The sequence below is a fragment of the Adiantum capillus-veneris genome, chromosome 30 (genome assembly GCF_014529385.1).
Source record: "Adiantum capillus-veneris isolate H3 chromosome 30, ASM1452938v2, whole genome shotgun sequence".
Classification (NCBI taxonomy): domain Eukaryota; kingdom Viridiplantae; phylum Streptophyta; class Polypodiopsida; order Polypodiales; family Pteridaceae; genus Adiantum; species Adiantum capillus-veneris.
Genome location: NC_140960.1, coordinates 32,037,735 through 32,060,952, shown reverse-complemented (window position 1 = coordinate 32,060,952; position 23,218 = coordinate 32,037,735). Strand labels below are relative to the sequence as shown.

Here is a 23,218-nt window from a genome sequence, read left to right as displayed (position 1 = left end):
GCCTGACAGTTCGAAGATTCACAATGCGTTTCATGTGAGTCTTCTCAGACCCTATGTGGGTGATGTGCCAGAAGATATGCCAGCTGAAGATCAGCCGAAAGTTGAGGAACTTGATTGGATCTTGGTCTCGGAACAGATTTTGGCACATAAAGAAAGAAAAGTGAAAGGCAAGGTTGCTAGGCGTTACCTGGTAAAGTTCAGAAACTATCCACCAATGGATGCTAAGTGGATGGAAGAAGGTGAACTTGCAGAGTCACCAACTGTGTTATCACTTTACCTGGAAGCCTTCGATTTGCAACCTACCTTGACCCCTTGAGTTTCAAAGCTACATGGATTGTCAGTGTGACAATGGCTTCTGAAACAAATGATGTACATGGTATTTAAAGTGAGTCAGATGACCTAGAAAGATACAATGGCAGCATCTCCTAAAATTTAGGGAACTGCTATTTTGGGACCTGAAAATGTGTTTGCGTCATTACCTCCGGAATGACAAGGAGAACATTTTCTTACTCTGCCGTGAAGTCAACTAGGCTACCGGTTGGGAGATTTTTAGGCGGCAACCCCGAAACGGGAAAATGCTTGTAAATGCGCCAAGTGGCACATTTTGGTGCACTTTCCTCATGCAAGAGAAGGTGGCGCTGAATTTGAAGCTGGGAGAGGCTCATTTTCAGATTTTGTCACAGGTTAAGAGCTATGGAGTGCTTCCTTTCCCTCCTATGTACAGTGCGGTGCCAGGAGTGATGCCCTGCACTCTACGCACTGCCCTCTCTCTCCCCTATGGCAGTAAGTTATGCCCCACTAGTGGGGTTTTCATTTGACCAATGTACAGTTGTGTGGGTTCATGCGTGATTGCCGAGGCAAGAGCCTCTTGCACAAGTACTGGATTAGCTAGCGGCTAATCCCCCGCAGGTACAGGTGAATTCGGAGAGGTTTCTTGCCAGAAATCTCGTCCGATTCAAAGGGCAAGTAACCCTACAGGTGCTGGAGCTCTAGGACTTGCTACGGATGCGACCGGCACGCGAAATGGAGCCCGAAACAGTAAATTACAGCCTGCTGTGTATTTTTGCGGGTTTAGGGTTTTGGCCCTCAACGGTTCCGAATACGCCCAGGAGGTTCGGGGACGCAAGGGGACCGCTGTAGAATTGATCTGGCGCATTTTCGGGGCTGAAAACAGAGAATTCAGCGTGCTGCAGATTCTCGCCAGGTTTTGCAAAGTGCCCGTATGCGTCGGGAAAGTCATTCAATGCGTGGGAATACTGACTGTGAAGGGTCCTAGTACAGTTATGTTGCCGAAATCGGGCTGGAACAGTTGAAATTCAGCCAAGCTTGTGTGGGGCAACTTGTAGGGAACCAGAGCGTTTATTCCCTCTTTTAAACAATAAAGAAATACCGGAAGGGGCGCCTAAGTTAGGGGCCAATCTGGTGTCGGTCTACTCATACAGGTGCAATCTAGCAGCCTGTATCCCTCTCCCCTTTGTTGTGTCTTGAAAGTACAGGTAGAATAGACGACTAATAATGTGTGAAAGCTAAATCAAGGTTTGAAGTAAAGTCTACCGCCCTTTTTGAAGTTAACAGGCCGGTTACACACACACAGTAGCCGAAGACCACAAAACCACCCCGCAAACCGGCTCTCAAGAAATCTTCTACTCCTAGGAAGTATACAGAGCAAGAATTAGAAGAGGTGGTTGATGCACGAATTGCTCAGCTTTTTGACGCGCAGAACAAAGCTAAAAAGCACGACAAAAAGCAGAAGAAAGGTCTTGACTTTTCAGGTTATTTGGGTCGTCAATCTACATTTGAAAAGGCAAAGAAACAAAAGAAGCGTGTTCGATTTGAAGGAGTACCCAGTTCTTATTCTTCTTCTTCTTCTTCTTCTGACAGTTCTTCTAGCTCATCTGACTCGAGCGAAGAAGACAAAAAGCGAAGCAAAAAGCAAAGCTTTGGAAAGGGCAAGAAAAAGGAAAAGAAGTCTAAATCTCGCCCCGTGGTTGACAGTTCTACAGAGGACTCGTCTAGTTCAGACTCTGATGACAAGCAGCTTTTATGCAAAGAAGAAGAATTTTTACAATGTAAGGTGCAGCGGAATGAATGTTGTATTTTCTCAAGATTAGTGATCTTTATTTGCAAAGGTTCCTTTTAGTTCTTAGGGAAAGAGAGAGCTTTCTGTCTTATGGAGAATGCTATGATCACGAACAAAGTGAGTGGATTGTGCGTGCAAGTGAATGAGACTGAGAGAAGGAGAGAGAAGAGATACGACACCCGAGAGGTTGTAAAACCCTCCTCTGAAGGCCCCACTCTCGTCGACGAGAGTGGTCTACTTTGATTGCACAAAGGTGTAAGCAATGAGTATGCAATGGACTGATGCAATGGGACTATGCCGATGACGACGACGGGGGTGACGACGACAACTTAATGGCTGAAATCTGGGATCTTCTATATGCTGAATTCTTGGACTGTTTCGGGGCTGAACTGGTCTACTTCTATCTGCTGTCCAAAGGGGGAAAACTGCTGAGGTTCTAAGTGGTCTTGGGGCTGCTTCACACGGCTGAAAATCCCTGTTTTGGCGAGGGACTTAGGCTAAATTAAAACGCTGGAAAAACCAGGCTTTGGCTGCGTTTTCAAGGCCATTACTGTATGCTGAAAATGCTGGTTATGCATGCACATCCATGTTGAAAACGTTGGTGTGAGAGGGTCCTAAAGCTGAGCAAAACGCTGATGTTGCTGGTGGTCTACAATTCCAAAAACGCTACTGCTGATCTGCTTCAAAAACGCCAATAGGCTGCTGTGGAAAAACGCTAGCAAGGCTGATTTGAAAATGCTATGATGGGGCTGATCTGCAAGGGAATTATCGCCAGAAGGGGGAAGACTTCAAGCGGGGTGGATGATCTGTGAAACGCCAAGGAAGTGGAAGGTATGGCGATGGATCTGATGCTGTGGGGGGGTACTGCTGAGAAGTTGCCTGTTGAGCGGGAAGCTCCTGCTGCCTCTTCTGCCAGAAAGTGCTAACTTGGGTTTGCTTATATATTAACTTAGCAAAATTGCCCTACCTACTTTTGTTGGAAAGTCACTTAAAAATAAGGGAAAATTACCAAAATACCCCTCTAATTTGAGGAAATTCCCAAAATACCCTTGTATCTATTTTACTTGGAATGTTCAAGGTTTTCTAATCTTCATTCGTTTTTGACAATTGAGATCCGTTTTTGAGTGCTCAACATGTAATTTGTCACCAATTACCATCGCAAAAAAGGCAATTATGTCTAAAAATAATGAAGCAATTCATCTCCAAAGCCTACATAAACAACTCAAATTGTAGTTTTAGCATCTTGTACGATAGACAATCACTCTTCTTGTGAAGACCTACAAAAAAATTTATTTTTCGAGAAATTTAGTCTCACAACAAGGGGTATTTTGGGAATTTTGAAAAATTTGAAGGGCATTTTGGGAATTTTTGAAATTTGAGGGGTATTTTGGGAATTTCCTCAAATTAGAGGGGTATTTTGGTAATTTCTCCTAAAAATAATAAGTGAAAATAACCAAAAATAGGAAAATAGGTTAAATGCACTAGAAAATTTCCCTAATTGATGCTAATGGATTTTGATGGGAATTCCGATGATCATGCTGTGTGCAACCGGAGGATATGCATCTATGCTAAGTGACTGGGCATGCACGGTCTACGAATAGACTCACAAAAGTGCCAGATCACTGCTAATCTAAACTGGCTGGATTGACTGAACCCTGCTGTGGTATAGCTTGTCCACGGACACATAGGGTTGGGATGTGTCACGTGACATACAAAGCCAACCAGTATGACTTTCTGGAAGACAAAAGCAAGAAAGTCAGAGAGTTTAAGGAAGGTGGACAGTCAATTAAATTTGACACGTTTTCTGGTCATAGAGATGCTTTGAAGGCTTTGTCTTTTGTACAACAGTTTGACATCGCTTTCGCCGGAGGACTTTACTCAGAGCACTCTAAGATTCGGAGAGCTGCCTCTTACTTTAAGGGGAATGCTCGAACTTGGTGGTCCACGCTTCTATTAAACAAGACTGCGCCAGTTAAATGGCTGGAATTCAAGAGGCTTTTTATTTCTTCTTGGTTGACTCGAGAGTATGAATGCGATATACGAACTGCTTGGAACCATCTTCGGATGACCAAGAAGGATACCATGGACGCTTATTGTGAGAGATTCTGGAGCTCTTTTCTACCCGCCTCTTTATTTAAGAAGATCTCGTTCAGGGAACAGATTGAGCGGTTTACCTTGGGTCTTCCTACAGAGATCCGAGATCACTGCTTGGAACAAAAGTAAGCTTTCATTTAGGAGTTGATGAGTCATGCGAAACGGGGTTTTGCCATTCACTCAGGTAGTTTGATCTATCCCACAGATGAGATCATGATGCAAAGGGCCGCACAAACTTTGACAAATGAAAGGTGAAAGAGAGAGAGCAACCCAGAAAAGAAAGATGCACGACCCAAACTCACTCCTCAAGAGCGGGCTCGCTACATCAAGGGAAGTGCTTTGGATGCGGGGAAACTGGACATATTTCCGCGAAGTGCTAAAAAAAGGCACTGAAAGAACAGAACGACAAGGACGACGAAAGGCCCGAGCGTTCGAGAGCAGCTGAGGAACGTGGAAGAAAAGGCAAGATGAAAACAAGACTGGTTCCAGATTACGTGGGTACCGATCCCAGCACGATAGACGAGAGTACAGAACTTTGCCGAGCTTGGGGAAAAGTGAAAGACCAAGAAGCCTTGATCTTCTTTGATGGAGGAGCCGAGGCCAACTTCATTTCACGGAATTGACGGGCGGCTCGAGATCACTCCCGATCGGATGGGACCACTTGTAGAGGCAGTTCTAGCGGCACTCGACAGGGACAGCCATTACAACTGTCATTGGCAAACTTCGGTTGCATTGTCAAGGGTATTTGGGGCATGAGGACTTTTACATAATGCCTTTGGAAGGTTGTGATGTCCTCTTGGGAATTCCCTGGTATCACTAGAACAACGCCGTGGTCGACTATCGGGCGAGGAAAGCGACATTGACTACAGAGAAGGGTAGAACCATTGTACTTGACATTAAACTGAAGGGCGAGTCTGTCCCTATTGTATCGGCTTCGGCCATTTCAAAATTATGAAATCCAATCTTTTGTTTACTCGATCTTTATAAAGAGTTGAGTGATGATGATAGGACAAATATGTCTGAACTTGATAAAGAACGCCAAGATTTTCTTCACTCTCATGTTGATTGCTTCTCAGAGGGCCTGCCAGGTGAGTTACCACCCGCTCGTCTTGAAGATCATACCATTGATTTGATACCTGGAAACACACCACCGAACCGGCCACCTTACCGTGTGCCGAGCCCAGAACGAAGAGATTATGAACCAAGAGAAAGACCTCTTGGAAAAGGGTCTTGTCCAGCCTAGTACTTCACCGTATTTCTCTACAGTGTTGTTGGTTTTGAAGAAAGACGGATCTTGGAGAATGTGCATCGATTATAGAGCTCTCAACAAAATCACCATCAAGAACAGATTTCCGATTCTTGGGATCGATGATATACTTGACAGATTACAAGGATCCTCGTGTTTTAGCAAGATTGATTTGAAGAGTGGATATCATCAAATCCGAATAGCGCTAGGAGACGTCTACAAGACAGCCTTTTGGACGACTTTTGGGTTATTTGAGTTTTTGGTGATGCCCTTTGGCTTAACCAATGCTCCTGCGAAATTTAACCGGATGATGGACAGGAATTTTCGAGAGTACAGGCTATTTGTTGGCACTTTCTTTGACGATATCATTGTTTTCTCCAAGAATGATACAGAACATAGAGATCATCTGCTTCAAGTCTTTTAGGCATTACGAGATCACAAGTTAGTGATTAATGCGAAGAAAAGTGATTTTTTCCTACCCGAGATACACTTTTTGGGACACATTGTGTCAGCAAGCAAGAGTGTAGATGGGTCCGGCCAAGATAGAGACTATCCGTGATTGGCCCGATTTGAAGAATGTCCATGAAGTTAGAAGCTTCTTGGGATTGTGTTCGTACTACAGGCGGTTCATTAGAAAGTTTGCAGAGGTTGCTTCCCCTTTGCATATCTTGACACAGAAAGGAGTCCCTTTCTCGTGGGGACCCACAGAGGTGACTGCCTTTCAGACATTGAAAGAGAAATTGACTACGGGACCAGTTTTGGCTTTGTCGGACTTGTAGAAGTCATTTGAAGTATATTGTGATGCTTGTGGTCGTAGTCTGGGTGCGGTCTTAATGCAAGAAGGCCATGTCATTGCTTATGAGAGCCGATTTTTCTCAAGGCTGGAATTGACAACACAGATTTATGAGAAAGAGCTTTTGGCGGTTATCCATGCTCTTACTCGGTGGCGGCACTACCTACTCGGAGCCGATTTTACTGTCTTTACAAACCATCAGAGTTTACGCTACTTCTTGTCACAGAAGCAGCTATTGGAAAAGCAGATGCGGTGGGCGAACATCTTGTCACAGTTTCACTTCCAGATTGTTCATGTTCAGGGATAGAAGAATTTGGTGGCAGATGCTTTGTCTCGGAAGCCATTCACCATATGAGCTTTGAGGATATGGTCGACCAACATGCCACGGATACGGATTTTGCAGACGTTTTCACATGGATACGGGATGGGGAGACAATAGCGGGATATTCCATTCGGGATGGCTACTTGATGAGGAAAACCATGTCGTGCGTTACACAACCGTTGAGGGAAAAGGTTATGAGCGACTCCCAGTGTCCGCCTTTTACGGGTCACCGCAGTATTGCTGCCACCTTGAGGGGTAGAGAGATACTTCTTTTGGCCGAGACTCAAGAAGGATGTGGACGAGTTTGTGCGCAGTTGCTTGGTATGCGAGAAGGTCAAGTTTGACAGGCATAAAGCACAGGGATTGTTACAGCCCTTGCCCATACGCACCCGCCCCTGGGAAAGTATTGCAATGGATTTCATTTTTGATCTCCCGAGAACACAGAGTGGTCACGATGGTATCTGGACTGTTATTGACAGATTTAGCAAGCAGGCTCATTTCATTCCAGTGAAGAAAACAGTCAAGCCGGATCACTTGGCGAGATTGTTTGTGGCCCAGATTTTAAGATTACATGGCATGCTTGAGACGATTGTCTCCGACAGGGACCCCATATTTACGAGTTTGTTTTGGAAGACAATTTGGGAGAACATTGGCACGCGGTTGCAGTTCTCGTCATCTTTCTACCGCAGACTGACGGGCAATCTGAGATTGCCAATTCAGTGGTTTTAGATTTTTTGAAGTCTTATATCTTTGATCAGAAGACTCAATGGGAAAAGTATCTACCGTTGGTGGAATTTGCCTACAACAACATGATACACTCTTCGACGGGCAAGGTGCCATTTGAGATTATTGAAGGTGTTGCGAAGGTTCCACCCTTCTTAAGCACGAAAGATAAGATTTTTTGAAGCCGATGAGTATACGTGCGACTTGGACACAGCTTTTGCCAAGTTCTGCGAGGCTTTGCAGAAATCTCAGGAAAGACAGAAAAAGGCAGCGGATCGCCATCCTCGCGATTTGAAATTGAAGGAGGATGATTGGATGCTCTTAGGTTTTGAGAAGGCATGCCTAAGAAAGAAGAAGGGAAAGGAGAGGCTTTTTCCAAAGCTTAGTATGCGATATTACGGACCTTTCCAGATCTCCGAAAAGATCAATGATGTCTCCTTCCAACTGAAACTGCCTGACACTTGGAGGATTCAGAATGCATTTCATGTGAGTCTCTTGAAACCTTTTAAAGGTGATGTGTCCGAAGATGGGGAGCCTGATGAGTAACCCGAAGTGGAAGAAAACGAGGAGATTCTTGTTCCTGAACAGATTTTGGCACATAAGGACAGAAGGATTAAGGGTAAAGTACAAGGCGGTTCTTGGTTAAATTCAAGAACTATGTTGCATTGGATGCAAAGTGGATGGAGGAGGAGGACCTAGCAGATACTCCTCAGATTGTGAACCTTTACCTTGAAGCTTTTGGTTTAGCATAGTCTACTCCAAATGGAACCCCGAATTCAGCTTGGCCGGAGATTTGGTGCAGTGGGTTGCACAAGAGGGGAGTTACTCCGCTCCTTTGTCAACAGATGACTTGATTTTTAGAATACTAGTGTCACTGATGTCTCTTTGAGGTTCAGGGATACTGAGAGTTGACAGTGTTCTGCTGTATGACTTTATGAAATAGAATTCCGGAGTATGAAACTGATTTGTTCTTGACTTGCTTTTAAGTGCAGGAACTGATAGACGAAATGACTGCAGCATTTTCGTCTGAATGATCTCGAATAGACATGGCTGCAGTAGGGGTTAGTCAATCGGGCATCTATGAGGTCCTGAGTGGATCTAGATGTGACTGCTAACTGCATTGCCGATAAAATCATGGTCTAAGATCCGAATGAATGTTAAATGTGATTTGTCATGTGATGTCTTGTGATGTCGTGTGATGTGACTGTTGATTGGTACATGTGCTAGATGTGTGTTCCTAGTGCGTCGGTACTAATAGTGAGTGTCTGCTAAGACGGTTTATGGCCTCTGTCTATTTTGTAGGGGTAATCAAGGGCGATTACAATGCTTTCAAGAGGGGGGTATGTCACAACTTGGTGACGTGGCTGCTCGGTTCACACACTCCCGTATGGACAGCCCGGGAGAGACTGTCACAAAAATACGGAAGCGTAAACTGAATTTTAATTGTACTTCAAAAACTCAAGAGAATTAGAGAGAGATAGAGAAAGCTTGACACTTCATTGGAGACCAGAAGATGGGCTGGTCCCCCCCCATAAAGAGATTATCTTTATTACTAAGGGAGAATCTTTACAAGCACAAGAACGGGGCAATAGCCCGTCCTCTATTCTTTCTTTTCTGCTTCTGACTGAGAGAGTGCGAAAGCTACTCTCTGAATACTGAGAGGATTTTCCCTCTACTATGAGATTTTGGGTAGCTCTCGAAAACGAGAGTGTATCTTCCACCAAAACTCAACGGAAGCTCTCGAAAATGAGAGTCTACCTTCCGCTAACTGTGTCCCTATTTGCATAATCATTGCTGCAACAAAAACAAGGGAGAAACATGCAAAATGCACGCACACATGCTTGCTGTAATTTTGTGCACATAACTTGAAAATGTTACCTGAGCACCTTCCAAAGCCGAAATAGAGACCTTTTTCGGGATGGAATCGCACCAAACTTTGTGTATGCGTAGTGTAGGTAGAGAAGAACTAGAATCTATGTGTATTTTGCTGAAATTCACCCTAAAAGAGATGATTAGGGGCTGAAAACAGAGAATTTACAGCCACCACACTCTACGAAGAGAGTGCCCGCTGCAACTTCTCGCGGTGAAACTTTACCGAAAGCTGGCTATGGCCATGAGAACCCTTGTTCTAGACAATGGGAGCACGAGGCCACCACGTATGTCGCAAGGGGCTGCTCTCAAGCTTCCATGGAGGGCTTCAATGCGTAGAGCATACTCACAATAGGGGGGGTAGGGGCACTGCCAACCTGAGAAGTGGGGGAGGGGGGCCTCTTATCAAGCCAGCAAGAAGAGGGGGCGCTAGGACGAGAGAGAGGGTGAGGGTGAGAGTGAGAGTGAGAGGGTTAGTTTGCATTGGTAAGTGTGCCACTTGGCACACTTAATAACTTAAAACCCCTTCAACTTTCACTTTTAAAAGTTCACAAACTATTAATGAAATGTGCAAATTGAACCACAACTGCACACATAGATGCAACTAATGAAACTGTTACCTGCTCCCTCCTCAGCACAATGCCGTACCCGCACTGCTCTGGCATTACCTGTTCGCACTTGTCCGGTCATTTGGTCCGGCATAAACACTTTAAAAATACTTTAACTGACTTATCCTAAGGCCGTAAAATAATTCAGGCCTTAGGGTTATTATTCTAAGGACCCCATCTCATTCCTGTGCTTGCACTAGCCTGCGTATTTTTCTGAGCCTGAAATCTGAGGCTACTATCGATCCCTTCATTGAAGACCCGATTTCCCAATCACTACGGTATTTTCTGCTAGAGTCTCCCTGAGGTGCACTGGCCCAAACTTGGGCACACCTGAGGCTCGAGAACTGCTAGATCTATTCTAATGTGTACACAACTATTTAGATGATTCTTTTTCCTCGTAAATACATTAATTATTTACAAAGTCTGACATAGTTACATCCCTGTTGGTTCTAAACAGTTGACCTCAATTGTAGAGCGTCAACATAACTGTGCAAGATGTCTGGGTAGTCCTTAAGATCGGACTCAATCATCCACTCTAAAGGGGTGTAATTCTTGAACTTGACTAAATACTTTCGATGTAGGCTTCTTGACTTGAGTTGTCTCTTAGAGTGGTGTATTATCTGTTCAGGTTGAAGGATTTCCTCAGTCTCTTTGACTTCTGGAGGATCTGGAGGATCTTGTTGTACTCGCGCCACTGGAGGAGGTCCAACATATGGTCGGAGGAGACTTACATGAAAAGCATTATGGATGCGCCACTGAGAAGGCAAATCCAATCTAAAAGTCACATCATTGACTTTTTGTGTAATTTTGAAAGGGTCGTAAAATCTATGGGAAAGTTTGACAACTTTCCCTTTTTCGACCTGCTTTTTCTATCTAGCTTTCTCAAAGCGAAGCAGGACATATTGTCCTTTTCCAAGATTGAGATTCCTTCTGTGCTTGTCTGCTTTTCTCTTCTGTTGTTCTTGAGAACGTAGAATTGCTTGCTTTATTTGTTGATAGGCAATATTGCGCACAAATTCATCTGCAGTGAAAATGTTTTCTTTGGTAACCATAATAGGAAGTAAGAGTGGCTTCCCATAAATAATTTTGAAGGGAGCTTTACCAGTTGAGGAATGGATGGTATTATTATACGCAAACTTAACTATCAGTAAGTACTGTTCCCATTCGGATTGTCGTTCCGAAACATAGCACTTGAGGAGGTCTAAAACAGTGGCATTAGCGATTTCACTTTGACTATCTGTTTGAGGATGATAAGCTGATGAAAAATGAAGCTTAGTTCCCAAGTTTTCAAACAATGCCTGCCAAAATAGACTAGTCATCCGAGGATCTCTATCGTTGACAACAGTCTTTGGCAATCCATGGTGTTTAAAAATCTGAGCTAGAAATATTCTAGCCATGTGATCAGCTTTGATCGTCTTCTTTACTGGAAGGAAATGTGCTTTCTTATTGAATTTGTCTACTATAGTCCAGATTGCATCATTTCCATTGGATCTAGGAAGATCCGTAATAAAATCCATGGCAATACTTTCCCATGGCGTGTTAGGCACAGGGAGTGGCTGAAGCTTGCCATAAACCTTATGTCTGTCATATTTTACTTTTTGGTAGACTAAACACTCACGTACATGTTGTTTTTCAATGTCCGCACGGAGTGTTGGCCAAAAGAAATACCTTTCGAGGGCACTAGTGGTAGCAGCAATTCCCCGATGTCCGGCATAAGGAGAATTATGTGCTTCATCCATCACCTTTTGTCGTAAAGGCTGAGCTATGCATATTGCTTGTTGATGATAGAGCCTATTATCCCTAATGGAATAAGGTGGCCTTGAGTGACCGACCAGCTTGAAGATCTGCCCAAATTGTAGCGAAGTATGGATCTTGAGGATACATCTCACTGAGAGATTCGAGTTCCTTGTGATAAATTGTTGTCAGTGCATTGATCTTTGGACGCCTGGAGAGAGCATCTACAACTGCATTCTTTGTTCCAGAAGTGTGTAAAATCTGAAAATGGAACATTGAAAGAAAGTTGGCCCATCTCATCTGCATTTCTGATAACTTTCGCTGTGTGAGAAAGTAACGAAGACTCTGATGATCTGTCTTGATAATAAAATCAGCTCCTAACAGATAGTGTTTCCAAATGGAAAGAGCATGAATTACTGCCATTAGCTCTTTCTCGTATATGGAAACATGCAACTCTGCATCTTTAAGGCGCCTACTTTCGTAGGCTATGGCGCGACCCTCTTGGTTCAAGACTGCTCCTACACAATCTCCAGATGCATCGCAATATACCTCGAAAGGTTTGCGAAGATCAGGGACGGTGAGAAAAGGTCAGTGACTGAGTAGATACTTAAGCTTTTCAAAAGCTTGTTTTTGTCCAGACCCCCAATGGAATGGAATCCGCTTCTTTGTCAGGTCATGGTGGAGAGGACCTGCTATAGCGGCAAAGGCTCGAATGAAACGCCGATAATAAGAGCAGAGGCCAAGGAAACTTCGTACATCATGTACTGTAGATGGCGTAGGCCATTCTACAACTGCTTGAATCTTATCAGGGTCCATTCTCACTTGGTTATGAGATACTATATGGCCCAAATAGTGGATTTCTTTTAAAAAGAACTCACTCTTCTTAGCATTCACAAATAATTTGTGTTTGCGTAATTCTTCAAACACTAATGCGAGATGCTTATAGTGTTCGTCTTCCGTCTCTGAGAAGATTAAGATGTCATCAAAGAAAACGCCTGTAAAGCTTCTATATGAGTGAAAGATTCTATCCATCATTCTGTTGAATGTGGCTGGTGCATTAGTGAGTCCAAAAGGCATCACTAGAATTCATACAACCCGAAGGTTGTTCTAAATGAAGTCTTATGCACATCCTGAGGAGCTATGCGGATTTGATGATAACCGCTCTTCAAGTCTATACGACTAAAGACACTTGCTCCTTGTAACTTGTCAAGAATGTCGTCAATCTGAGGGATTGGAAATCGATTCTTGATTGTGATCTTGTTTAGAGATCTAAAGTCTATGCACATGCGGAATGTGCTATCCTTTTTCTGTACTAGCAAGACAGGTGAACAATATGGAGAAGTACTAGGCCTTATTAAGCCCTTCTCCAAAAGTTTGTTAACCTGCTTGAGAATTTCCTCTTGCTGCATTAGACTAACTCGATAAGGGGGCTGATTTGGCTTTGCTTCTGCTTCAGAGGCGGTTCTTTTCTTCTTTTGAGAAGAAGAAGTAGAGGTAGGCTGCTCATGGAGAGCCTTCTGCTTGGCATGATAAGTGCTTTGCTCCATCTTCCTAGGAGTACCCTTGTCATGTATTCCATCAGCTATGCGAGCTGATGTCATAAGTATCTGCAAGTTACGTCGAGGGTAAAGCTTCATAGCCTTTTGCAAGGCTTCATGCAATCCTGCTTCAAACTTGCGCATCTTCTCCGAATCGTCAATCTTCTTGAATGGAGTGACTTTCAAGAGAACGTCCCAAAACCTATCCACATAGCGTGGAACAGTTTTGTTCTCTGACTGTGAGAGTCGATCCCATTCTTTCTTTACCTCTTTCTCATAGTCTGGAGGAAGGAACTGTGCGTAGAACTCCTTCTTGAAATTAGTCCAATCTTGGGGTTTGCGATTTTCCAAGATCAAGGTTAACCACCAACTGCTGGCGGTGCCTTTCAGGTACATATTGACATGGCAAAGCTTGGATCTTTCTTTAAAGTTCCCTTTTGCAAATGCAACTTCAAATTGGCGGATGAAAGCCAAAGCTTTTTCATTATCACGCCGTCCATTGTAGGTGTCGAATTTCACATCTTTGTCTCCCGACTTAAATGTTTTCTGCCTGTGGTGTTTCTTCTTATGGTGCTCCTTCTTTCTATGCTTAGACTCTTTGTGGACAGGAGTCCTTTCCCTTGAATGTACTTCTTGCTGCGACGGATCATCAAGAAACATGTCTTCCAGAGCGACTATGTCATCCAGATCCTTCATGAAAGAGAACTGAGGGGAATCAAGAGGATCATGCTCTTGAACCTTTGGATTAAACCGCACATGACGTTCTGGAGGTTTCCTCTGCCTCTCGTGCATGCGGGAGGTTCCAATTAAAGGAGTTTTCCTTGGTTCTGGCGCCTTTGGGTTCTGCGGGATTTCTCCCGACCACATCGGCACTTTCTCCTTCCCTTTCTCAAGAGTATGGAGAATCTTTTGGACTTTTGGATGGGAGAGACCTTTTTGCAACTCTACCACCTGCTGTTGAAGGAGAGAGAACTCTACCTTGCGTCCTCCCATTTATGCAGTCTGCCAAGAGTCGTCAATCCCTTAAGGAAGAGAGAGATGACTTTCCTCTGATACCATTGTCACAAAAATACGGAAGCGTAAACTGACTTTTAATTGTACTTCAAATACTCAAGAGAATTAGAGAGAGATAGAGAAAGCTTGACATTTCATTGGAGACCAGAAGATGGGTTGGTCCCCCCCCCCATAAAGAGATACCGTTATTACTAAGGGAGAATCTTTACAAGCACAAGAACGGGGCAATAGCCCGTCCTCTATTCTTTCTTTTCTCTTCTGATTGAGAGAGTGCGAAAGCTACTCTCTGAATACTGAGAGGATTTTCCCTCTATGAGATTTTGGGTAGCTCTCGAAAACGAGAGTCTATCTTCCACCAAAACTCAACGGAAGCTCTCGAAAATGAGAGTCTACCTTCCGCTAACTGTGTCCCTATTTGCATAATCATTCCTGCAACAAAAACAAGGGAGAAACACGCAAAATGCACGCACACATGCTTGCTGTAATTTTGTGCACATAACCTGAAAATGTTACCTGAGCACCTTCCAAAGCCGAAATAGAGACCTTTTCGCGATGGAATCGCACCAAACTTTGTGTATGCGTAGTGTAGGTAGAGAAGAACTAGATTCTATGTGTATATTGCTGAAATTCACCCTAAAAGAGATGATTAGGGGCTGAAAACAGAGAATTTACAGCCACCACACTCTACGAAGAGAGTGCCCGCTGCAACTTCTCGCGGTGAAACTTTACCGAAAGCTGGCTATGGCCATGAGAACCCTTGTTCTAGACAATGGGAGCACGAGGCCACCACGTATGTCGCAAGGGGCTGCTCTCAAGCTTCCATGGAGGGCTTCAATGCGTAGAGCATACTCACAATAGGGGGGGTAGGGGCACTGCCAACCTAAGAAGTGGGGGAGGGGGGCCTCTTATCAAGCCAGCAAGAAGAGGGGGCGCTAGGACGAGAGAGAGGGTGAGGGTGAGAGTGAGAGTGAGAGGGTTAGTTTGCATTGGTAAGTGTGCCACTTGGCACACTTAATAACTTAAAACCCCTTCAACTTTCACTTTTAAAAGTTCACAAACTATTAATGAAATGTGCAAATTGAACCACAACTGCACATATAGATGCAACTAATGAAACTGTTACCTGCTCCCTCCTCAGCACAATGCCGTACCCGCACTGCTCTGGCATTACCTGTTCGCACTTGTCCGGTCATTTGGTTCGGCATAAACACTTTAAAAATACTTTAACTGACTTATCCTAAGGCCGTAAAATAATTCAGGCCTTAGGGTTATTATTCTAAGGACCCCATCTCATTCCTGTGCTTGCACTAGCGCGCGTATTTTTCTGAGCCTGAAATCTGAGGCTACTATCGATCCCTTCATTGAAGACCCGATTTCCCAATCACTACGGTATTTTCTGCTAGAGTCTCCCTGAGGTGCACTGGCCCAAACTTGGGCGTACCTGAGGTCCCAGAACTGCTAGATCTATTCTAATGTGTACACAACTATTTAGATGATTCTTTTTCCTCGTAAATACATTAATTATTTACAAAGTCTGACATAGTTACAGAGACCTGAAAATGCTGACTTGGCAGGCTGCCGGAATCTACGGTGCTTTTCACGGGCTGGATGCCACGTGGCAGCTGTACGGACTTCCGCGTTTGCGGCATCAAGAAAAAAACAGTGGCAATTTTTAGGATTTTCTTTTGGCTATGCAAGGCTGAAATCCCACAATTTTGAAAGTTTCTTTATTTTACTAAAGCATATAGGAGAGAGAGAGAAAGAGCCTTTGCTTTATTTTATGAGGGCATCTGGACGCAGGGTCTAAGTGTGAGCGCTTGCTTGCACTCTTGTACTTTGAACACAGATTAATACAAAAAGAAATACCGAAAGGGGCGCTAGTCTATGGGGCCAATATCTCTAGGCATAGAACTCCACTGGGCAGTGTCGAACCAATTGTGAACTGTGAATTGTTTTGAAGTGATCTTTTGTGGTGTTGCGGTAGATTCTCGATTTGGAGTGTCCAAGTGTGTTACAGCTACATTTGGACCTGGAGGCATCCAGGGAGCGGTATGTATGACTATTGCATATTCTTTGCAGCAGGCCATTGTGGGCAGAGGTATTATTGTACCAGGTAGAGCTCAGTGGATTACTATGCAGGTTCAGGGTTGCCTCATGGGTTTCCTGAACATTTATGCACCCAATGTGACAAGTGCACGAGTAGAGTTCTTGTCTCATGTTGTAGAGTCTTTGTCGCATGCAGAGCAGTGGTGTGTTGGGGGGGACTTCAACATGTTGGAGTACCCCTCTGATCGGATTGGAGGTGGCCATGTCATTGTGCACGGGGCTGAGTTGGTAGCCTAGGAGCGGCTATGTATGACTATGAGGGTTTCTGATGTTTGGCAGCATTCAGGTTTTGTGAGACCCCCTGACAACTTGGCTTTCTCTCGCTCTGATCGAAGAGTTGGAGTGAATCTATCTAGGATAGATCGGTTCTACGCTAGTGACCGCATTTGTGACTTGGATGGGTCAGTTTGCATCTTGGCTGGGACATCTTTTCGGACCATGCACAAGTGATCCTCACGGTGACAAATAGACAGAGGAGGGGGAGCACGATGCTATGCATCCCTGAGAGGATCTTGTTGGACTCCGAGCTCAAAGAGCGAGTGGTGGCTCTTTGGACATAGAGCTTGGACACGCAGGACTCTCCTGTTGATAGAGTGGCCTTTGGACTTGCTCAGCTTAGTCGTTTCTTTCTCCAGGAGTCTATGGCCCGCCTGGCTACAGCGAGGGAGGAGGAGCAGCGTCTCCGACGGGTGTTGCTTTCTTGCAGAGGATGCAAGAGCAGCGTCCAGGCAGTCCTTGGTTGGAGGAGCAGTTTTTTGCAGCTAGGCCCGTCAGGAGCTCGCCAGCATAGAGGAGAGGCATCATGAGTTTGCTTTCCATCGACAGGCATCTCAATGGACTCAGGTGGGTGATAGGGTGACTCGGTCTTTCTTTGAGGTAGCGGGACCTCGTCATGCGCACACCAGTGTTAGCCAGTTGAGGAGACCTGACGCGTCAATTGTTTCAGAGCCAGAGGCCATGCGTGCAGTTGCTACTGACTTTTATCGTGACCTGTTGTCAGCAAAGCCTCATTCAGAGCGTCAGGATGCATGCAGAGAGCAGGTTTGGGCACAGATGCCTTGTCTTGTAATTGAGGAGATGTGCCAGAGGCTGGCTTGAACTGCCTTCTCCAGTTAGAGGAGCTCCATGCGGCCCTCATAGAACTTCCCCGAGGTAGTTATCCCGGTGAGGATGGTTTGACTCCCAATTTTTTCCTGGAGTACTAGGACTTGATGGGCTTAGACCTTTGCAGCACTTTTTAGTACATCTTTGCACACAAGAGGTGCCTGATAGCATGAGTGAGGGCTTGATCTACCTCATTCCCAAGGAGGGCGGCTCCTTGGATGAGATTCGACAGTGGCGGCCCGTCACATCCTCAACTAATCCTACAAAATTCTAGCCAAGGCTATGAGTTTGAGAGAGCATTATACATGGGACCCAGACAGGTTTTGTCAAGGAGCGCAATATCCTTGACAACATCTTCACTTTTTGGGAGGCGTCTGCCCTCGCATGCCTCCGAGGTGAGAATCTTGTGATACTTCTTCTCAGGGTTGATTGGGACTTCTTGGAGGGTACTCTATGTAGGATGGGCTTCTCAGATGCTTGGATCAGAGGTGTGTCAGGTCTCTAGAGACGTGCACACAGTCAGGTGCTTTTGGCAGGAGGTAGAGGAGACCGTTTCATGCTCACACGCTCGGTCAAACAGGGCTGCCGTCTAGCCCCCTTCCTCTTTCTGTTCTATGCTGAGGCGATGAGCAGATTCTTGGTTTTAGAGGAGGTTGGTCTACGTGGCTTTGGGGCGATGTGCTACTGGATGCTGAGTTTGCAGACGACTGAGCTTTGTACTTGGAGGCTAGGAGGCCAACTGGCATAGGTGTGAGCAGGCTCTTGAGACTTTTTGTTGTGCATCAGGCGCACTGATCAACTAGAGGAAGACAGTGGCTTTTTGGGTTGGTAGTGCTCCTACGCCTGATTGGCTGCCAGGTGAGGGTTTTAGATGGATTCCCCCAGGGACTGCAGTTCGCTACTTGGGCTGTGAGGTTGGCCTGGACTTGTCTCTTGAGCAGCAGATCGCTCCCCTCCTCCTGTCCATCAGGAGGAAGTTGCACATTGGAGTTCGGCACGACTCTCTTTGGCAGGCAGAGTTGTAGTGGCCAACCAGGTGTTGTTGGCTACTATGTGGTACATTACATCATCTTGTTGGATCTTCTCGAGCTCCTGCATCAGCTAGGTAGAGAGGCTGATCAGGAACTTTCTTTGGTGAGGGCGTGACACTCAGATAGCTCGGGCCAAAGTAGCATGGCAGGTCATCACTCTACCTTGTTCTCAGGGGGGGGTTGGGGATATAGACCCAGCACCGCAGAGAAGAGCCCTTCTTGGGAAGTTTTTGGTCAGAGGACTGCTTCCAGGGGAGGAGCCCTGGAAGGAGTTTTTACTTCAGTGGCTTAGAGCTCGAGTGCCTCAGGCAGGAGGCCCTTGGAGACCTTCCATCAGATGGATCTTTGCAGAGATGCGTAGAGTTGGTCCGAGCAGGATACCGGAGGTCGTTTCGCTGTGAGCCTGCTTCGCTCTTGGGAGCAACTACAGAGAGGCGTGGAGCAGCACGAGCCCACCTACACGGAGGAGCACTTGAGACAACCCCTTGTTTGGAACCTCATGGTCAGCACTCAAAGAGGCCACTTGGTTGGTAGTAGGCCTCATGTTTCTTGGGGTCCCATGGTAGAGGGTCCAACACGCACTCTAGGTGATTGGCTTCAGTTCTCAGGCTTGCCAGAGGAGTTACAAAGCATCCAGCTGCAGGGCATGAGAGGCGTGTAGAGCACGTGTCAGGACATCACAGAGGCAGTACTAGCTGAGTGGCTCACATCTCTAGAGAGAGCAGCTCCCAGATGGATGGGGGTCTTCACGCATTGGAGGTCCTCATCGCAGTTTGAGCTTGCTCAGAGACTACCCTCCATGTTCTTCGAGATAGAGGGCGAGGGTCGACTACACAGAGTCTCAGTAGAGGTTCCATAGGTTGCAGTTTCGTTTTCAGAGGGTCCGAGTACTGGGCATCTGCGGGAGACTTGTCATCGATCCTGACCCAGCAGCTCTTAAGACAGGCCACTGGAGGCTTTGGGCTTGGGAGAGCTGTCCACTGGCATGAGTGCAGTGGGATTTTGGAGAGTGGTTTTAGAGGGACCCTTTCTCCTCAGCTGACCATCCAGGGGTCCCTTTCTTTCAGTACACTGTTCGATTGGGACGTCGCATACTGGCAGCACGGAGAGGGGCTCGTCCTGCTGCAGCACATCATTGGCAGGAGGAGGGTCTCACAGCTGAGTTCTTGTCAGCCTTTTGGGCGAGGTTGTGGGACGCCAAACAGCCGCGGGGAGTCACTCTCTTCCAGTGGCTAGTTGCACATAGAGCTACAACAGTGGGGAGCTGGCTAGTACATAGTGGCCTTTCGGCAGCATGTGCAGCTTTTGACCATCCTTTGGAGAGTCGGCGTCATTGTTTGTGGGACTGCCTATGGCACAAAAGGTTTGGCTTTGGGTCCTTTGGCCAATGCCAACTCTTTCCACAACACGACAATACACTTGGGGGGTAGCTGCTTGGTCCACTCTCACGGGCCCTGCACTATAGTTTGAGCTATCCTCCACCAGCAGGTTGATAGTGATACAGGGGGGTCGACCTACACTCGGGCCTGCCAGAGCTTACCCCACAGGAGTGGTGCAGTGAGAGAGAGGTGTGTTGGGAGCTCGTCTGTGACCTGACACTATGGTTCATTTGGCGGGCCCGCTGCTTCCACATCTTCGAGGCTCACCTTGTGCCACCAGCGGAGACTGTTCGAGATTTTTGATCGGAGTTGATCCATACTCTCAGGGTGCAGTTCGAGAGACTTCAGGGCAGCTCTGACCGCATGCGGAGCGCAGAGAGGAGTTCCTTGGAGTCTAGCGCCCTGGGCCTTTCTTCACCATGGTCCGGGGTGAGCTCAGATGGCTCTACCGTCTACTTGTGTGGCTTTTCCCTCCTCCCATCTCTTGATCTAGCCCTCATTGTACATATGCTGTGTTTTTCATTGGGAGTCTCCCCTTATGGTTGATGTAGCCCTCTCTAGCAGAGGTTTTATTAACCAATAGGAAGATCTTTTTCTCGGGAAAAAAAAAAGAGGAAACCGTTCTGGATTCTAGGGATGTTCTCCTATAAGTGTTTTGCTCTCTTGTCTTGTAAAGGTTGGTTGATCATACACTTATTTACATAAGAGTTCATGCTTACTGTATCGGTATGTCAATATTACTCGACCTGTTTATGGAGAAGTGGCCATAAAATGTGCCGCGTTCTATGCAGAGTTTCGCACGCGCTTGGATTGTGACTAAAGTCATTTGGTGCCTCCATAGGTGTCAAATGGTCATACATAGTTGGCCTAATGATGTGTGGTTTGAATTGAATGATGTGCCACTCCTTGCGTTCATCGACCATCCTCTTGATTGGATATCCATATCGATCTCTGTACATGCCCTGGCATAGCCCTAGGCAATGCTCTCCAAGGACGTGGCATCTCTTCTTCCCAAGATCTTGTATTCATTAGGTCAATTGATGCTTGTACCTTAGATGATCTAATTGAAAAAGTGCCTTCCACATACGTATGGTTTGAAATTGTGTAGTACCCACCTGTCAGCAGGTAGGGCTGATGCAATTGTAGTGTGCACAGGTGGGCATACGTGTGCGTGTGCGCTGAAGGAAGGGGCTTCAAGCTTAAAGCTTAAAGGAATTGCCAATTAAAGTTGTTATTTTCTAATGTAAGAACAGAGAATCAATAATCAGTTTATGAAGATAAGCTTTTTTAATAAACCGGGCTTGCAAACTGATTGACTATCTTGCTTGCGAGAAAGAAGCCTGAGACATTGAAACGGTGTTTGAAATGTGGTTCTACAGATGTGGCATTTACGTTATGTCAATACGGTCCAGTGCTTGTGGGTTCGGGTGATGATGCAGAGGGGTCCAAGGATGCTGTAGCGGACAGAGTAAGGAGAGAATTTCTTGAGAAGATAATCTCGAAGCAAGAGCAGGAAGATTCTGATAAGTCTGAGGACGATGATTAAATACTTCTGACATTAGAAGTGGCAGGAAGTCTTGGATTCTCTTTTCTGAAAGATATAGAGGTTTTTTTTAATGTAGCTGATGATTCAAAATTATCCTCTTGTATGTGGGCAAATTGAACAAGCTTATATCGCATACTTGCCAGCACTGCAATGGTACGATGTGCCAATTTTGCAGGGAATAGATGACAGCTGGCCAAGGTAGCATAACCATTCCATGCATTGCATGTGGCATGTATAGTACGTGGGGCTCTTTCATCAAGCAAATCAATGAGAAATAGTGGAATTATCTGACTAGGGCATCTTTAGATTGATGGGCTTTAATTAAAGCTAGCATCTGTTGCATTTGCAGATCATGCTTTTGCTCATTGAACATGTGGATTTCTTTCAATCTCACATATTGAATCTCTTTCTTGCTGTGATTCTGTTTTTAGATTTTAGAGCTGTGATTTGGTTCCAATTAGTGCCTTTAATGGTTTCACTTATACCTGTTCATATTAACCTACCCCACCAAGTTTTGTGCTCGTGTCCATCCTCTTGTTCAAGGGTAATACTATGAGGAGGTACACCCTTGACTCACGGCAAATGTGCAAGTGCCGAATTGGATTTAGTTATCGTTGTATAATGTATAGTGTAAACTTTTTTTAATCATGTTCAGTGCATAAAATTTTGATCAATAGAGCTAGGTACAGTTCTCTTCACACCTAATTCTTGGGAGAATGCCAACACTTGTGCCAAGCATTGTGTTGAACACCTTATGTACATGGACTTCAAAATGGCAAGTTAGTTTGTGAGTACTCATGACATTTCTTCAGCCCAAAGTTGGCCGAACGTGAAATATTGTTGAAAAAGATGCAAGAATGCTCATACATTGAATACTGGCCACTTCTATAAATGGAATTACTTTTAAGAAAGTTCTGCAAATTATCCCATCGAGGAAAATTGCATTGGAATGTATGATGCCCATTCATTTTCAACAAAGACTATTTACTTGAAAGCCTCTTTGATAAAAAACTGAAGGCATTCAAATAAATAAATTGATTGCTCATTTGTAGATATGCATGTAAGGCAATATCTATATCACATTTTATTGAAGTTTCGTAATGGATCAGTAAGACGGTGCCAAAGTGCAATCGAGAAGCTAGAAAGATACCTAGGGATTCACCATTAGTTCTCGGGAAACATCACTTGCATGCACCAAAACTGCCTTTTTAACCTCTAAGTACGGGACCCTCCTTTGTAAAGTTTAAACCCCCCTCTTGTACACTTATGTGCGACCATATGGTAGCACTTCCTGAATACCTTGGGAAAAGGCCAAAATGACCCAAGACCATGGTGAAAAATGATATGCTTCGATGCTTCTGATTGTGAGGAGCATCAAATATAAACATGAGAGAAAGCATCTGGCATTTCTCTAAAATGCAAGACGCAATGAAGTAAGCGTCAAGGAAAATACAAGCCTATCATGGGATGTTGATCTTGACTTAGAGCAAGAATACCTTTTGAAGCCGCCCATTTTTGACAGAAATGTGGTACAACACTAAAATTTTACATGTGAATGTAGATTGCATCGAACCTATGGGCTCAAAGGGATACTATTTTTACATTGTTGATGTCAACCTCCTTTTTTATGCAACTTCTCATAAAATACTCTCTTATTGCAAGCCTTGCTACAAGCAAACATTGATGCTCTTGATATTAATTGACATCATTTATGGATCAAAATGTTTCACATGATTTTTGAAGGTCTAAAATGGCCTACATTTGCAGCAGATGTGACACACAAGTAATGAATAAGTATGCAAACGATCATATCATTATAAAAGGGTTTTCCTATTGGCTCCAATGGCTTGAAAACGCTAGATCAAAGAAAAGTAAGAAGAAAAACACAAATGTATAAGGTGCATCGACCATCTCTATTTATATGCACACAATAAGTCTTTTGAGTTTCCACCTCCATGGTCTTTTCATTTCCTAAACTCACCCTTCACTTATGCACTCGAGATGTTTTGAAAGGATTTTTAATTTTTCGAG

At 44.9% G+C, this 23,218-nt stretch overlaps 1 protein-coding gene across 2 annotated transcripts in view; it reads left to right on the top strand.

Annotated features, from left to right (window-relative positions):
* Positions 1-21,601, top strand: part of LOC147417753 (Thioredoxin superfamily protein) — a 59,702-nt gene extending 38,101 nt beyond the window's left edge. The window contains exons 4-5 of one of the 2 annotated variants that reach the window (XM_086506774.1): positions 20,797-20,884; positions 21,021-21,158. In XM_086506774.1, the coding sequence (XP_086362900.1) occupies positions 20,797-20,867 (71 nt within the window). In that variant the 3' untranslated portion in view covers positions 20,868-20,884; positions 21,021-21,158. Of the gene's footprint in view, positions 1-20,796; positions 20,885-21,020 lie in introns of both variants that reach the window. The other variant, XM_086506772.1, reaches the window with a different exon arrangement.
* The last annotated feature ends 1,617 nt before the right edge of the window (positions 21,602-23,218 follow it).